Genomic DNA, 18,454 nt, shown 5'->3' on the forward strand with positions numbered 1-18,454 from the left:
GTCCAAGAGCGTCCCATGCGCAGCTTTCGTGCAGAAGGATGCAAACTGTCTGCCAGTATTTTCTGATAACATGCTGCATTCATCTTGCCATCAATTTTCACAAGATTCCCCGTGCCTTGAGAGCTCACACAACCCCAAAACATCAGTGAGCCACCACCATGCTTCACAGTGGGGATGGTATTCTTTTCACTATAGGCCTTGTTAACCCCTCTCCAAACATAGCACTTATGGTTGTGACCATAAAGCTCTATTTTGGTCTCATCACTCCAAATTACAGTGTGCCAGAAGCTGAGAGGTGTGTCAAGGTGTTGTCGGGCATATTGTAACAGGGCTTTTTTGTGGCATTGGTGCAGTAAAGGCTTCTTTCTGGCAACTCGACCATGCAGCTCATTTTTGTTCAAGTATCGTCGTATTGTGCTCCTTGAAACAACCACACCGTCTTTTTCCAGAGCAGCCTGTATTTCTCCTGAGGTTACTTGTGGGTTTTTCTTTGTATCCCGAACAATTCTTCTGGCAGTTGTGGCTGAAATCTTTCTTGGTCTACCTGACCTTGGCTTGGTATCAAGAGATCCCCGAATTTTCCACTTCTTAATAGGTGATTGAACAGTACTGACTGGTATTTTCAAGGCTTTTGATATCTTTTTATATCCTTTTCCATCTTTATAAAGCTCCATTACCCTGTTACACAGGTCTTTTGACAGTTCTTTTCTGCTCCCCATAGCTCAGTATCTAGTCTGCTCAGTGCATCCACGTGAGAGCTAACAAACTCACTGACTATTTATACACAAACACTAATTGCAATTTTTAAAGCCACAGGTGTGGGAAATTAACCTTTAATTGCCATTTAAACCTGTGTGTGTCACCTTGTGTGTCTGTAACAAGGCCAAACATTCAAGGGTATGTAAACTTTTGATCAGGGACATTTGGTTGATTTCCATTATCATTATGATTTAAAAAGGAGCCAAACAACTATGTGATAATAAATGGCTTCCTATGATCACTATCCTTAAATAAAAGAATGTTTTTACATGATCAGTCACATTTTCAAAATCATTGCCAAAATTTCACAATTTCTGCCAGGGTATGCAAACTTTTGAGCACAACTGTATATATATATATATATATATATATATATATATATATATATATACATATATATATACACACACACACACACACACACACACACACACACACACACACACACACACACACTACCGTTCAAAAGGTTGGGATCACTTGACTGAAATGTTTCTCATGGTCTTAAATGTTGAAATTAGTTTTGTAGACAAAAATATAATTGTGCCAACATATTACTATATTTAATTACAAATCTAAAATTTTATATATATATAAAAAAGGACAGAATAATTAAGAAAAGCAGCCAAAAAGTGCCCAGCATATAGATGGGAACTCCTTCAATACAGTTTAAAAAGCATCCCAGGGTGATACCTCAAGAAGTTGGTTGAGAAAATGCCAAGAGTACATGTCTGCAAAATCTAGGCAAAGGGTGACTACTTTGAAGATGCTAAAATATAAAATAGTTTTGATTTATTTTTGCTTTTTTTAGTCACAACATAATTCCTATAGTTCCATTTATGTTATTCCATAGTTGTGATGACTTTACAATTATTCTAAAATGTAAAAAAAAATAAAAAAAATAATAAAGAATGATTAAGTGACCCTAAACTTTTGAACAGTAGTGTGTATATATATATATATATATATATATATATATATATATATATATATATATATATAAACATGAATGTTACTACATTTTGTCAGATATCCCTGAAAACAAGACAAAATATCTTATGTCCTTTTGCTTCTCAAGTAAATTTTATCTTGATTTAAGAATGTTAAGATATTTGTAATAGTTGTGCATATTGTAATGCCTTTACAGTTCTTGGTATTATAATATTGATAGCTTTCATGTTTGATTTAAAAAAAAATCATTTTTGAGACTTTTGTGCGATGAACAATTTTGATACTGTGGGTTGTCAGTTGAAGTCCAATGTGAAATCTGGGTCTTAAAGCAAAACCAGTTGAGAACCACTGACTTGAGCAGAATAGAGGAAAAGAGAAAGAGAAAGAAAGAGGCAGATTAAACCCGAGATAAGAGAACCATTCCTCGTGGTGTGGTGATGGAGAGCTGAAGGTGGTGGAGGTCATAGAAAACAAATAGCACTTCATCTTTTTGTCAATAGCAAAATTTAGGTCAGCAAAGCTTTGACAGTAACAAGGTACTCAGGCCATAAATTAGAGGGTCTTGGTCGTCAACTCAAAGTCCTGTGGACACTGTTAGGGCTAGACTGAATCCAGCAGTTGCCGAGAGGTGAAGGGGTCCCGCAAACAGAGTGCCAGCCGGTCCCGCCTCCCTGCCTCCTCGCGGGTCCTCCGAGGTCCAGTTAGTGCCCCGGCGATCCTCTATCATCAATCTAACTCAGGGAGAGTGACAGCGACCAGCTCGCGCGGTGCACTGCCTTGAACTCCGCCAGCGAGCCGGCATGCAAGCCCTGAACTGGGCCTCATTACCACTGACGGAACATGGAAGAGGGAAAAAAAGCGCGAAAAAACCCCCAAAAGGACAGAAAACAGCAGCAATGCTGTAATTGGTCACAGTATAAGCACTGAGTTCAAGGCTTTGAGGTATCAACGAACAAGAGAACAAGTCAAGGGAGAAATAGTGATGTCCATTTGTTATTTTACATATAAACAAGAATTATTCATTCGTTCTTTCAAGAGCCCAACAAATAAATAGGGAGGGTTTCGCCAAGCGTAAAAACCTTTAAAGGTTGCAAGAAACGCTTGGCTTACATTCAGATGGGCATCACGGGGGCTTAGGGGCCACAGTCAGAAAGCAATCCACACTACAAGGGCAGGATGGCTCTTTTGAGTGTGCAAAAAACAGGGAATGTTTTCAAACTGTGTAATCTACATAAAAAACTAATGCAGTGAAAAGCTGAAGTGTGTACATTTTTCACCACTAGCATCACCAAACTGAATTTCAAAGTTTTCCTGAACACTCCCCCTTTGTTCCACTGGTCGGCCAAACAGATAGCCCCACCCTAAATTTACGCCATTATTTGAGACAATGTGGCTGGGATGCTCAAACAAACAGAGCAATGTATTGATAGCACCATAGCACCCAAGTGTTTAAAATGTAACCTACAAATGGATCACTTACAGTTGTCTTTGCACATGGAGTGGATAGTTCACGTATTGATTTTACTTTGTTTACACCTCACATCCACATTAGAACGCCATTTTAAACTACTTACTTTGGAAAATTATGATATTAGGAAACTGAAAATGAAAGTTTTTAAACTTAAACAGATTAGTGTGGATGTGGCCATAGGTGAAATATCCCTTTAAGCTGGAACAGTAGAAAATATTTAACATAGAACAAATTACACACTTCAGCTTTAAAGCATGGGCACAATAAAACGGCAACCAAAATGGGTTATTTATTTGAAAAAGGTGGTTTTTAACCCCATGTACCCCGTGAAGCTGACCCGTGCGTCAGGTGTGAAGGAGAGGACCGAGCGATAACTGGTGGGAGAGATGACCACAGCGCTGCATAATAGCATCCCTCAATCACTGCTCTCATTATCTTGCCAGCGTGACACCTTAATAAGGTCATGCTCCAGCTCCTGAAAATAGTGGCCCTCTTTAGAGCTTCCTTCAGGTGCAAAGTGTATTTAATTAACAAGAACCAGCCCAGATGCGCGCATATTAATTGGATGGCATAGAAAATAAGCACAAACCATGATTCAATTATAAAGGCCTGTGATGGTTTTCACCTTTGTTGGGACGGATTTGTGAAAGGTGTCCCTTGTGTATTTTCACACTTTATGTGCTGTGAATTTTTGATGGCAATAAGCTAATTAATGAAATGCAACAGAAGTATGTTATGTTGCAAGAAAGCAGTAAAAAAATTAGCAAACTGGGACAAATTGTGAATTGTGAGTGTGTGTTTATTTTCTTACTTAACCTAATATGTATGAATAAAAGCCCACTTTTCAAAATCCAATCAAATACTGATGAATAAAAATAAGTCCCACACTACATTATTTCCTGCTGAATATTGTTTTTAATTTGTCACATTATGAATAGATGCCACATTATGGAATGTAAATGCGAGTTGTGTAATTTATGCACCACTAACTTCACCGAATGGAACTGCAAAAATAGTGACTGTTTTCAAACAGGTTTTCCCAACACAACCTCCAGCTGCCATTGGTTGAGGAAACAGATAGCCCTGCCCCCAAACTCACACCATAGGTTGAGCCAGCATTGTGTGTTGTACTGGTCGGGTTACTCAAACAAACAGAGCAATGTTTTGAATGTGCCACAGAGATAAAATGTTTACATTTTTTTCAGAGAAATAACCTATAAATGGCCTATCTATAGTTAAAGAGGAAGTATTTTAACACCAAAAAAATTACACCACCTTTAAATGGGTTGCGAATGCCATTTCATGTTGTCTTAAAATGCAAGTCAGTGTATGTAAATGTATATACAGTACTGTGCAAAAGTTGTAGGCACTTGTGAAAAACTTTCAAAGTGAGGATTTCTTAAAAAAATAATGCCATAAATAGTTTTCATTAATCAGTTAACATCATACAAAGTCCAGTAAACAGAAAAAGAGCTAAATCAATATTTGGTGTGAACACTTTTGCCTTCAAAACAGCACCAATTCTCCTAATTACACCTGGACACAGTTTTTCTTGGTAGTTGGCAGATAGGATGTTCCAAGCTTCTTGGAGAATTCGCCACAGTTCTTTTATTTATTTAGGCTGTCTCAATTACTTCTGTCTCTTCATGTAATCCCAGACTGACTCAATGTTCAGTGGGGGGCTCTGTGAGGGCCATGCCATCTGTTGCAGGGCTCCCTGTTCTTCTATTCTATTTGCAAAATGAATGTTTGGGAGTATAAAATGTATATTTCCTATTGACACACTAACAGATAGCAGATATAAATAACCATCTTAAGACAAATGTTTTTGTGAAACATCTTATGTCCCTAAGACTTTTGCACAGTACTGTATATATATATATATATATATATATATATATATATATATATATATATATATATATTGTGTGTGTGTGTGTGTGTGTGTGTGTGTGTGTCCACTGTACCTGAATCTCTAGTTGTTGTACCACCTGCATCTGTACACGACACTGAGCGGTACTCCTGTCGTCCAAAGCATGTTCATTATTAAGGTGCCTGTACGCAAACAGAAGAAACACATCAGCCAATAAAACAAACCTTTATAATAAAGATTCCAGCATTGATATCACACACACACACATACACACACACACACACTGAAATAATAATAAAGGGTGTAACTGAAATTACTGTTGATCAGCTACAAAAGATGATTATGATGAATACTGTATGATTTTTGGATTACAGGACGTCCAGCCCATTAGCTTTTAAGAAACGACAGTATGCCTAACAAGCGTGTTCTCCGCTCACTGAAAGCTGGCGTTTAACATCACAATAGCGAGACTGTCATCTCGTACGAGGCAGCATTCAGAGCAGAACGGCTTTTGAGAGATGTTGGCGTACAAAGGCCTAGCGCAGAGGTTTTGTCTTCTACATTTATCAAGCAATAAATACAATAAATGCAATTTAACTCGAGTAACGTTTAAAAAGCACCTCCTACGAAGAGTGCATTATTCCCCCGACATATTAAACGTATCTACTCATCCTTTCATTAGAATATATATATATAAAAAAAAATCACTTCAGACTGCTGGAGCAGTCAATGGCGGATTTCCTTGATTGGATTTTGTCTGGAGGACACAAAAGAAGCCCACCATTAAAATAGACCTTTATTCCCGGTGAACGCATGGAGGCGAAAAGGTTTTTAAAAGTGTTGTGATGTTCGGTAATGAGCCTCTATCTAAATTATCACTGGTGACAAACCCACAAAGCGCTCTTTGAGGAGACATACTTGTGAAATGCCAAAGCTGCCACTCTCTTTCCTGTAATTATAGGTTAGCTTGCAGACCCTTCAATGATCATTTACAGTAAAACCTCTGATGCATTAGTGTGAGCTTAAAATGCACACACACACACACACACACACACACACACACACACACACACACGCATGTAAAAACACACCCACAGAGAGATACAGTTTTAACACTACTAAGCATTTTCTCTACTCATTTTCATAGCCCAAGCTATTGTTTATGTGCAATATGCAAAATAAAGTATTCATAATCCTCCTCAAACACGGCAATCAAAGCAGAGGACATTTGCGAACACAATAGCCCGTGCCTACCTTTCAATTACGCCTGTGCCCATTTAAAATTATTTCATTCCATCACGCCGTTTCTGCTATTGTAAACGTTTCAGGTCTAATGCTCAGATATTCTCCATTATAAATCAAGAGTGAGATAGCATTGAAAAAAAGCCAGCGAGGATGACTTGAGCTGGTGCCTTGCTTCGGCCCCGTGCCTAATTGCTGTTTCAGAATGCGCATGCAAAGGGGCATTTCATTAATCATGTAATCAGGTCTCTCGAAGGGAACTAATGCTGCAAATACCCTTTTCATTTCAATGCTCATAATGCTATCTTACGTGCTTGATGTATGGTGGATGTCATAAATTACAGCTGCTTCAAAAGCGCCGACTGCCTAGTTCCACCATCCCGACAGGTAGCTTGCTAAATAACACATCTTATCTCATGCACACCCATTCTCATTAGCAACCATCTAGATTTTAATCTTATTTCCTTGTTTCACAGCAAAGAGAGTACAATGGAATCAGGGACCAAACTTAACATGCTACACCTGCCAATGGTAGGTGAAATAAGAACATTTGCCAGCCCTGAAACAATAGCCCTTGAAATTATAAAGCTGTTTTTTTTTTTCGTGCATATTTGCGTCAAAAAGTGCAAATATGCAGCATTTGCATCATTATGTTCAAGATGAGTCATTCTTTGGTGGAACTGTCACAAAAGCCTCATATAGTGATACTGTTTCTCATATTTCAATTTTGGTAGCTTAATGTGAGGAATATTCCACATATGTGTTAAGTATTGAACAATAAATCTTTAGCCATCCTAGATAAACATGTGATAACATTTCTACTGTATTTCTAAGTAAAGTTGTCGCGAGTCTGTCGAGTCACGACAGATGTTGTCTTTGATTTGAATCACGTACGTTACTTTTATCGGCACAATCAGTTTGTTGTTATTAAAATTCCATTTAAACCATGTATTACAGTATGTTCCAATTATATTAAAATGTTTACATTTTTTTTTTCATTTTTACATAATAAAGTTATTGGCTAACTAGTCAGTACTGTACTGTATTTACAACTAACCAAATCTATTTTTTAAATTGCATTGTGTGTTTTACGAGTGTTAATTTTGGAACCTGAATGAAATCTTTTGCAAATGCTAACATAGGCTAGTTAGCTAGATATTACATGCAAATTACCGCGCTGCTATGAAATATTCAGGCAGTAGGTGTTTGACTATGCACTGATAAAAGCAGGGGGTTAGATGCAGTCACCAATATCTCTTAATGAGTTGGTGGTGGTGGGTATAGTTCAAACAGAGAGGTGAGAGGAGAAGGCGCCACCCGCTCGCGCTTAGCTCTGAGCAAACATCTCTGGAGCTGCCTGTAATTTATGGGTCACTTTATAGGCATATTGATTTTAGTTTTGAAATGGGGAATAAGGGCTCTGATGGAACAGAGGTCTAAGAAACAGAAGGACAGGTACGTACCAGGCTGACAGGGGCTGAGACTCGCGGGTGCTAAAATGTGTTAAAAAGTCACACAACTGGTGAAGCTGCTGCTCAAATGAAATCAGTTTAGTTAAAGCTAGCTCCATTCTAGTTTAAAGTTTTAGGCCTATGTAGTTATGGGTTTAACTGCTTTACAGCCATCTAGTGACTTGTAGCCATATGAGCTGTATTCGCTATCTGAGGCAGGTGTTGTTGAATGCTTAGATATGAAGCGGTTAATTTATAAATGAAAGAAATGTTCCGGACTCAATACATGTTAAACTCTATAATAGACAGCATTTGTGGCCACAAAAAATTGATCACCACAAAAAATAATTGTGGTGATCACAATTTATATATATATAAAAAGTAAAAACGCAGTTACATTAAGGCACTTGCAATGGAAGTGAAAGGGGCCAGTCCATAAACTATAAAATGCACAGTGTTTCAAAAGTATAGCCACAAGACATGAACATTATATATGTTAACATGATTTTAGTGTGATATAATCCCTTTCTAACCTTATCTGTGTAAAGTTATATCCAATATTACAACTCTGTTGCCATGACGACGAAACTTCATAAACCCTGTAATCCCTGTAAGTGATTTTATCGCAACAAAATTATGTTTACACATTTAATGTTTACATCTTGTGGCTATACTTCGAAACGGTGTGCATTTTAATGTTTACAGACTGCCCTATTCACTTCCATTGTAAGTGCCATACTGTAACTGCAATTTTTGCTTCTCTATTTTTAATTTTTTTAATAAACGAGGGACAAGTTGAAATTATTTTTTATGGTAATCAACATTATGCCACAAATGCTGTTGATTGATCTTAAAATAAACCTGGAACATTTCTTTTATTGACTGAATCTAAGTAATCAACATAAACGGAGCAACATGTGTGTTTTATCTTGTTATAAAAAATATGTCCTTATTAAAAGGTTAAAAAAAATTGCCAGAGGGCAAATATTGCACCTTAATAGAAATAACTTTTAATTTCTGACACTGGTCCTCACATTTAGCTAATTCTCAAATAACTAAACCACTTCTCACAGTTTCAAAAGGACCCATCACCTTCAACTGGACATGTGCTTAATCAATTAAGATCTAACCTGGGACTTTCTGCTGGCTTTAATTAACTTCCAATTTAAGACAATTCCGGTTAGTGGTGAAAGCTTGGCAGGTTGTTTCTAAGACCTAATTAAAATAAGGACAACACCAGTGATGCTAAATGTTAAATAGGTGGAAGACAGGAGAGTTATTTCCTGGCAAAAGCCCCATTAGGTCTGGAAAGAGTTTGTTTACTGAAATACATAAGCCCATATTGAGTCCTTATGGGAATGAAGCTACTGTAAATGGCAAGTCTGCAATGACAGCATGTCAATCTTTGTTACAGGGCAGTGGGTATACCTCTATTTTACTCTCTTCATTCCTCCTGTCTCTTTTCAAACATGTGAGAGGAAATCAATATGAGAACTAGGGCAGCAATCTGTAGCTTAAACAATAACAAAAATCGCCTGCATGGCAGAACAACGCTAGAGTGCTATGAATGCATTTGCCCGATGTTTTATTTACACATAACCCCCAAATAAGTTGCCCTAAATCAAACCCACAAGATAAGCTCGGAACAATGCACGCTTTGTTGCATAAACCTGATTGCATGCACACATTCGAACACGTACGTGCACAGCAGGGTAATATTCTATTTGAACATCAGAGCTAATAAAACGCGCTAGGCACCTCTTGGCTACACTCTCCAGGTGAGATCCGCATGAAAGAGCATGGAGCTGTGCTTAAATGCTGATCTTGACAACTTTCTCAGCAACTCAACAAAGATTACAAAATTGAGCCTGGTTTCTTCTCCGCCAGCTACAAGCGTTGTGCAAGCTGGGTGAATCCCTCCGCCCCTCTTCTGCTTCCCCATCAAAGGTGCCATTTGAATCTGACACCTATTTTATGTAAACCATTTTAAGCGTGTGTACCTGGATGATACACAGCAGTGACTGGCATCTCCAGAAGACATTAAAAGCATCTTCTTGACACGACAATCGCTCCTCCAAGGCACGCCGCCACCCGCCATCTCACTACCTCAGATCACGCTGTCTTTTGTCGTAGTGTTTTCATGTACAGGTTACAGTACTGGAGTCTCTGACTCAAGAGAGAAACGAGGGTGTCTCGCCCCCATTTTAGCGGCTGGCAACGGAGAAACACTTTGTAGGATGACTGTTTTAAAAATGTCCTATCACACAGACTGTCAGATGCAGAGCGATTCATTTTGTTCTCTTAAACCACTGATTCACACATCATAACTTAATAGCGAGTTTGGTGGGAAAATCATCATATGATCTCTGATGCATGGTGTGACACCATGAAGCTAAAAAATGACGCACAATGAGCGTCGATTGCATGGAAGAGACAATTACTTTAACTCTGTACTCTGCCTGAGGCAAACAATAACGCTGGGAATCATAAGGAATGTAACAATTGTGGTTCCAATTCTGATTCCACCTAACTTTATGTTAACGATTCTTTTAATATTTTTAAGACTTTAAGGCCACATCCACATTAATATGTTTTTAGCTGTAAAAGCATTGATATCTCTACGTTTACACCCCTCATCCACATTGTTATGGCATTTTCCTCCACCAAAATGGAGTGTTTCGAAAAAGCATACTTTGATGACGGTAGTAAAATGAAAATGGATTAGTGTGGATGGGCCTAATACTTTGAGCTGCTGAATAGCAATGTAGGAAGTGTTGTCGGAGAATTTCAGTACGGTGTTCCATTCGCATTGGATGGAACTGAACATCATGAAAACCATTCAGTTCCGTTTCATTTATTTTTAAAAATGGAAACGACAACCTGTTCTCGGTTCCCAACCCTAGTTAACTTGGTAGTTCTCGTTTTCATCTTTTTTGGTCGACAGTCATAACTAGGGCTGTGTCGATACAATCAAATATCAATATATCACAATACTTTAATGATATTGTATTTAGATCCATGTATCAATATTTATATTCAACTATTTGTGTATTCATGTATACACACAACAAAGCTGGCACACTGTTACTTCCAAATCAATTTAATGAGCTCACCAAGAGATAAAAACGTGTTCTGCTGTACATTCTTGACTTGTTTGAGGTGGACTCTCTAGATTATGTCTGAAGCTTTTGTGATGTTTGCCACCCCACCCCCACACCACACAATGTCTCCACTCTCAAATTGCCATTTATATGAACTGACGTGGACATTTACAGCCACCTAACGCGCGTCAGATTATTATTTCACAGTTAATTACAGATCTAATTAGAATATTCAAATGAACTGTTTCTCCATTCTTTGGCAGCGTGGCTCTTTCCTCGGAGTGGCAACGTGATAACCTGCTATCTCCGAGACTGCAAACACCTTCTTCCTTTGATGTCCCCCCACTCGCATCCTGGCAACAAAGCTGGCCAATTACAAATGAGCTAATTAACTAAATTGTTGATGGAGCATGAAGAGTTCATTTCACTCCGTTAGCCACGCCATGACAACACTGAATATGTGCCAATGTGAGGGGGCGCGCGTGGTTACGCAGGTTGCCATTAGCTTTTGCCGCTCATCGCCAACCCATCATCCATTCACGTAGCCGTGGAGATGCATGCTCAATCTGTGGTCATTTCTGAGCGCTGCCTCTGACAGGCTGACAGACACTTTGGGAAAATCTGTCTGTAGTTTCACAGTTTGTGATTTTAAGGCATTCACAGCTAAGTGTGAGAGCTGAAAGCTTTAAGAATACAAAGTCAGAATCTTTTTTTTTTTTTTTTTTTTGATTTGACAAGTTTTTTTTGATAGAGGGAAAAGAACACATAGAATTAAACTTCTCATTTTAAACTTCAAAATGTTTCTATATAGAGAAACAAAGGCCTGGGACACTGATGAAGTGTGCAAATACTTTAAAATCTTTCAGAAAACACAATTAATCTAATTCATAAAATACAAGCACAACGAATTGTTCGTAAAAATCCAGGGCCGTAACAACAATTGACATTGATATATTCATATAATATTGATATATATCAATATACAGACTAGTGGTCAATCTAAATGGGTTCTTAATGGCAGATTCCCCAAATTTTATATTTGGTCCTGTCCCAATCGTAAACCTTATATTACATCCTTGCATAAAACCATTCTTCCGTAAACTGCAGCATTAAATTTTAATGATTTACAACCAAATTTATTCTGGTCGGGTCTGCATATTTCATGAATGAGACCCAATTAATGTACATACACTCTATCATACTAGTCACTTACTTTAAAAACTGCCCAAAGTCTTCACAAACACTTTCACATCCTGGCCACTTGCATACTCCATGACCATAGAGGGAGTGTGATGCTCCGGTCTCTTCATGCAGTGAACTGAAAAAGAAATAGAAAGACAAAAAAACTTGGTGTCAGTTCATTTGAGGTTGGCGACCACAAGCACCTGCCAGGTCAATATCAACTACAGTCAGGTTAAAATAGGTCAATTTAGTGCAGATCTCTGGAATGGTTCAACTTCCAAGGCTAGTTTGGGGGATGGGCGGCCAATTAAAGTAATGAAAGTAGATCTAAAGCTCTAAAAAGCTGGAAAAACATACACAATAACTCAACATCTGGCCACCGTGTGATTATTGATCCAGAGTTTTTCTGAGGAAACACGAGTGTGTTAAAACAGACACGCGGCCAAGAAAAATTGCTGTCTAAATTTGGTCAGCAGACTTTTACCTTGTAAAGCCATTATGGACAGTTTGTGTAAACAGTGCAAAAAATGGCCCCTGTGTGTTAATTTTCATCAGGAGATTCATTTGCAGTGGAACTGACATTTTTAAGGGCACAACTTGTTGAGAAAAGACATCAAGGTAAGATACGACCGCAGCTAGAACAGCAGGTTCTAATGGTGCTGAGGAGCTAACGTGCTAAAGTGAGGCTAAGCAGACACACACAAACCTCACTGGCTGTTTTACCTTGCCTGTACTGATCCAGCACATCTTAGTAAGTCACCAGTTCTGACAACACAACACACTTCATGATTATGAAATACCCAAGAGACTACAGAAACACATGAAAAAAAGAGAGTAACCTATTTCTTAAATTATTTCCCTCTGTCTTTTTTCTTTATCTTCTTTGCTGTTCTCTCCCTCTAAAGATATCTCTCTCACGAAAGGGTTTTCAGTGAAGACACAATGTACTTGAAACCAATTACACAACACATCCACGTCCAGTGTAGTCAATGACTGTTGCTACGTACTAACATATGGGCGCTACAGACTGAATAATAGATGCCAAAGACTGGAGAACTATGTGAATATATGTTTTACAGGAACAGCGCAGTGTATAAATGCTTGGTAATTGCCACACTGGCATTTTGTATTCTATTTACATGACAAGCAGTGACGGCAAAGCAGTTTCAAAAGAAAAGCGAGGTATTAAATTCTTAATGTACAATGAGGTGAGCTGCGTGTTCCTGCCACTGTAAGTTGCATCTCCATGTGTTTGATATAACGGAAGACACAGCGTTCAATAGCGTAAGGTCTCTAGGGACGTTTCACTTATTTAGACTGATATCCAGAGATTAATAAACTATTGATGAGCAAACAAACAAAACCACACAGCTTTCCCTCCAGGAATGTGCATATCTTGTTTCTGGTTTTGCAAATGGGGACAAACACATCAATTGTTTAATTTTTAACATGTATAACTGGAGTCTTACATGAAATTCAGAGTTTAAACGGCTGTGTGTTTTATGTTTGTAAATGCGTCTTTGCTTGAATGTGTTTGTGTAACCCTTTAACGTGAGTTTGTGATCATGAAAGTCCGACAAATGGGAATTGGAGTCTTAGTGTTAAGTACAAAGCAACTTTTCAGACCTTTATTACATAGACATTACCATTGGAGAAATCGGAGGTTTTGCTCTAAAGCAGAATGGTTGTCATTAAATTTGGGACATGAACCAACAACCTTCCAAGTACAAGCCCCAATCTTTAGCTACTACACTGCATGTGTATGTGTACATGACAGTACCTCTCTCTTCGGTTGTTGAGGGCTGGGGACTGGCCGTTGGATATACTGTGATGGGTGATGGGCGGAGAAGCTTTGGAGTTGTTGGTGGAGGCAGTGGAGGAGGAGTTGGTGGTGCTCAAGTCCAGGCCACTGTGTTTTAGTCCATTGTCTTCCATGGTGTGGCTGGCGGTGACATCTTTCCAGATTTGCTGGAGTTCGGCAGGGCTTAGACCAGCTGGAACACACAAACACAGAGTAACAAATGCATTAAGGAACAAAATCATCCAAAAAGCATCCCATTTTGAGGTCATTTCCACTCTTTCTGAAGTGCTGCCCTATTACAAGTGGCCCATATCATGATTAAAGTGGATAAACCTGTGCAACTCTGTTGTGTTCTCACACAATCCAAAACTTGAATGTCACACTTAAGCATCTGGAGGTAAACTGGTGCGAGATTGACTTGGATGCTCATCCCTCGCCTTGTTTCCACAGGATCCAGAAGTGCAAACCAACCAGACTTCACCAGGAGGGCATAAACTCATCCGTGCACGATAATGCATTCATAAATGAGCCTCTGTCTGCAGAATCAAATCACTGAGTAATCCCTTCGATGATAAAATGACTATTCTGCCCCATGTCGCCACAGTGATACTCCAATTAAGAGCCATTTTCAAACTATTGTTATCCGGTGCCATTTCGATAAACACGGTAGCACCAGGTGTTTGTTCCAGGAAAAGCAAATGGCAACAGCTCGTCTTCATCTGAGCCCTGAGCTTGCACTGCGAGTCAGTAAACAACAACAACAGGCAAGGAGGGGAGGAGGAAGATAGAGATAGAGAGAGAGAGCAACAACAACAGGCAAGGAGGGGAGGAGGGAGATAGATAGAGAGAGAGAGAGAGAGAGAGAGAAAGACAGAGACAGAGAGGAAAACAACAGCCTCAAAGACATAGGCACATGAGAGAGAGAAAGAGAACTAAAAAAACAAACAGAAAAGAAATACAGCAGGAAAAGATAGGGAAGGTTAAATAAATGAGCCACACAGTGAGTTTTCACACATGATTTGACTGTTTGGTCTAAATCAGAGTTCTTTTCCACCCCTCACCCCCTGCAAGTCTATTTTCAAATTTTATTATTTGCGTCCAAACCGCTGTATGTTTGCGTTATCAGTGTAACTACCACCATGATTACTAGCGGCAACTTATAAAACTGAAAATAAATAACCACTCAGGACTGTTTATATAAAACCACTTTTCACTGTTTTTATCTTGTTTACTTGTTTCAAGCGAATCAATTTATTTGGAGACTAGCATCTATTTCTGCACATTATACGCCATCAATAGTGATTCACTTCCGCGAGTAAGGACAGATTGCTGTAAAAACCAACTGCGAACCGTTCTGTCCTTTTTCAAACAGACTCGGATGTGGTTAGTTGGTGAGCATTTAAGTTCGGAAAACCACTTTCAAACTAACCAACCGAACCAAACTCTGATGCCAAATGGATTCGGGCTCTAGTGTAAAAGCACCATAAAAGAGGACACGTTCTCTGTCTAACACACACACAAATATACTCAGATGGTTGATGTGGGTCACATGAGGACGTTACCTGGTGGTAGAGTCTGTCCAGGGAGGGTGGGCTGTCCTGGGCCGGGCGGCAGAGTGAGGAGGCCCTGCCTCTGCATGTTGAGCAGGTGCTGTTGCTGCTGCAGTTGCTGCATTTGCAAGAGCTGTTGCTGAAAGACCAACTGCTGTGCTGCCAACTGCTGCTGCTGCTGCTGTTGCTATAGTGAGAAAGAGAGACAGAGAGAGAGCGAGTGAGCGCATACACACAAACACTAATCACACACATGGGCGAGAAAGTGTGCGCTCTGCGTACATGTGGCCCAAATGCTGCCCACCCTCCCTAACCTTCCTTTCTTCTGTCTCCGTCTCCCCGGCACACGTCTTGGGTGGGTGTGTAGGGGGAGATGGGTGCCCCCTCCTTCCACCATTGATAGTTAATTGTCTTGCATTTCTAATGGCCATTAAAGCTTATGGAGCCAAAGGGAGGGAAGGAAACAGAGAGAGATAGAGAATTACAGCAACAACCCCCCTCTCCTCTGAGCCCTGTTTACCGCCAGTCGAGTCTGCCTCTTGCATAAACTGGCGAAGACAACAATAACAACAACAACAAAAGCAACAACAGCAGTAGTGGCGGCAGACCAGAGAAAAACAATGCAGTGCTTCAGTGATCAAGGCACAGCAGCTGCGCTTGAAATCGTTCCATGGATGAAAAATAAACTCATATATCAGATGTATGATATTAAAACATTAAAACACTTAGCAAAGCATTTGACAGAGCAAAATTATATACCTCAATCCCATCGTTACCAAACAAGGAACATTTTCATGCAATTGGGCCTCATTCTTGAAACACCAGCAGAACGAATTTCTTTACAAATCATTCAGAAAGTCATTCTTATATGGATTGTAGTACTGAACTGAATTGTCACAATGAATTGAAAAATAATGCAGCACAACAGTGATCAAAGCATAGCAACAGCACTTGAACTTGGTCCATGGAAAGAATAATAAACTAAAACTGTACCAACTAATATCATAAATCAGTTAAATGAAAATGTTACATAATAAAACACAAAGCACTTTAGTGATCAAAGCATAGCAACAGCACTTGAAACAGTTCCAAGGATGAAAAGTGCATGTGATTCATATATACAATAACTTTACAAACTTAACATTTAACAAAGTGAAATTTAATCGCAAATTACCAAAATTACAAACAGCTAACACTGGGCTCATTCTTGAAACATTACATAAAAGTTTACATACACCTTTGTTTTATGAACGGTTTACACAGGAATTTGCTCTGCTCGTGTTTCATGAATGAGGCTCAATGTTCGTACAACTTTGTACGTGTCGGAAATATGAGACATCATTCTGTTTTAGAAATAAAACACAATGCAAAGCGTTTCACGTTATAATTAAATCGCTAAATCCCACTGTTAACATCGAGGAACTTTGTACAATTCGGCCTCATTCACGAAACACAAGCAGAACAGATTTCTGTGCAAACCATTCGCCATGTCATTCTTGCGTAAATTGTTGCACTACACTGAATTGTCGCAATTAATTGAAAACAATGCAGTGCTTCAGTTATCAAAGTGAAATCGGTCCATGAACGAAAAATACTTGTAAATCAGATAAATGATAATGTTAAAAAATAAAACACAAAACAATAGCATTTAACAGTGGAATTCAATCACAAAATATAACCTGCAACAGAACATTTTCATATCGGCTATATTCATGAAACATAAGCAGAGCAAAATCGTGTAAATTATTCGTAAAATCATTCTTGCGTAAATTGTCGCATTAAACAGAAAAACAATGTGCCACTTTGAAACAGTGTTTGAAATGGTTTTAGGGACGAAAAATACTGAAATGGCTTCAGGGATATGTGTAAATCATATAAATGATAACGTTACAAAATTAAACGCAATACAAAAAAGCATTAGTTCCAATCCCAAAGCATTAAAGCAAAATCCCATAGTTAACCACAGACAGAGAATTTTCGCACAATATGCGCTTTGTGAAACATGAGCGTAACAAATTTCTGCCCAATTCGTACGTAAAATGATGTTGGATGCAAAAAATCGTGAGCAGAACGAATTTCTGCCTGAATAGTTCGTAAAACATTTCTCATGTATAATGCTTCATTAATTCAATGGGACAAATTACGTTAGAATGGATTTATAAATGATTTACACAGAAATTCATTCTGATCATGTTTCATGAATGAAGCTCAATGTTCGAACAACTTTGTACGTGTCGGAAATATATAACATTACTCTGTAATCTTGGATCTAGGGATACAGTATGTACAGTGGTGTAGTAGTTGCATTTCCATGTCGTACAGTCTTCATTTATTAGCTGTTTTTAGGAAGTCTGGCTAAAAATGACTGAAGTTTGCTTCTGTTGACAAAGTCTCCAGAGGTCCATTAGCGAACTGAGAGTTGGTTTCTGCTGAGACCCTGTTAGCTTCAACCCTCTTTTCCCCTCTCCTCTTCTCCTGTCAGAATACATTACAACCTACTCAGTGACAAGAAAGCAAAGACCCCCATTACAGGAGAAAAGTTAAAGTTCCAGTTTTTACTCTGAATTATGCTAGCAGTATGAGCGGAACTGAGCAGACTCCAGAGGAAGACCTTGAGTCAAGATGGTGAGGAAGACCTCACTCTCTTAATTTAGGGATAAGAGAGAGAGAAAAAGAGAGGCAAACTTGTGATGCGCTCACTGGAAAACAGACTGCATAATCGAGTGAGCTGCGCGGATTGGCCCCATCGTCTCATGAGAAATAAGGGAGCAATTTCTATTCCATATTTGATGGCACGAGCCTGAAAAAAATCTATTCGCAAATCCAAACAGAAACAAAGCCTTCGGGAGGTCAGTCTCTGTGTTGCAGGCCCTGCATAATGGCTTGCCTGAAGAGAGACAATGGTGGAAGGTAGTAGATGAAGAGACGTTGGGGAAGGGGGGGGGGATCTGTGATTCCTAGCTGATCAATTTAACTGCTTCCACACGTTTTGTTTGGATTGCCGCCCCCTCTCTACAGCGCTTTGCTTTTTTAATGCTTGCTCCTCCGTGTCAGCAACTCTCTCACTCGTCTC

At 39.0% G+C, this 18,454-nt stretch overlaps 1 protein-coding gene across 1 annotated transcript in view; it reads right to left on the reverse strand.

Annotated features, from left to right (window-relative positions):
* The window catches only part of LOC127435063 (forkhead box protein P2-like), a 128,254-nt gene that overhangs the window by 19,842 nt on the left and 89,958 nt on the right, over positions 1–18,454 (reverse strand). The window contains exons 6-9 of the mRNA XM_051688213.1: positions 15,394–15,568; positions 13,811–14,024; positions 12,062–12,166; positions 5,149–5,236 (exon numbers count right to left, since the gene is read on the reverse strand). Of these exons, the coding sequence (XP_051544173.1) occupies positions 5,149–5,236; positions 12,062–12,166; positions 13,811–14,024; positions 15,394–15,568 (582 nt within the window). The remainder of the gene's footprint in view (positions 1–5,148; positions 5,237–12,061; positions 12,167–13,810; positions 14,025–15,393; positions 15,569–18,454) is intronic.

The sequence above is a fragment of the Myxocyprinus asiaticus genome, chromosome 45 (assembly GCF_019703515.2).
Source record: "Myxocyprinus asiaticus isolate MX2 ecotype Aquarium Trade chromosome 45, UBuf_Myxa_2, whole genome shotgun sequence".
Classification (NCBI taxonomy): Eukaryota; Metazoa; Chordata; class Actinopteri; order Cypriniformes; family Catostomidae; genus Myxocyprinus; species Myxocyprinus asiaticus.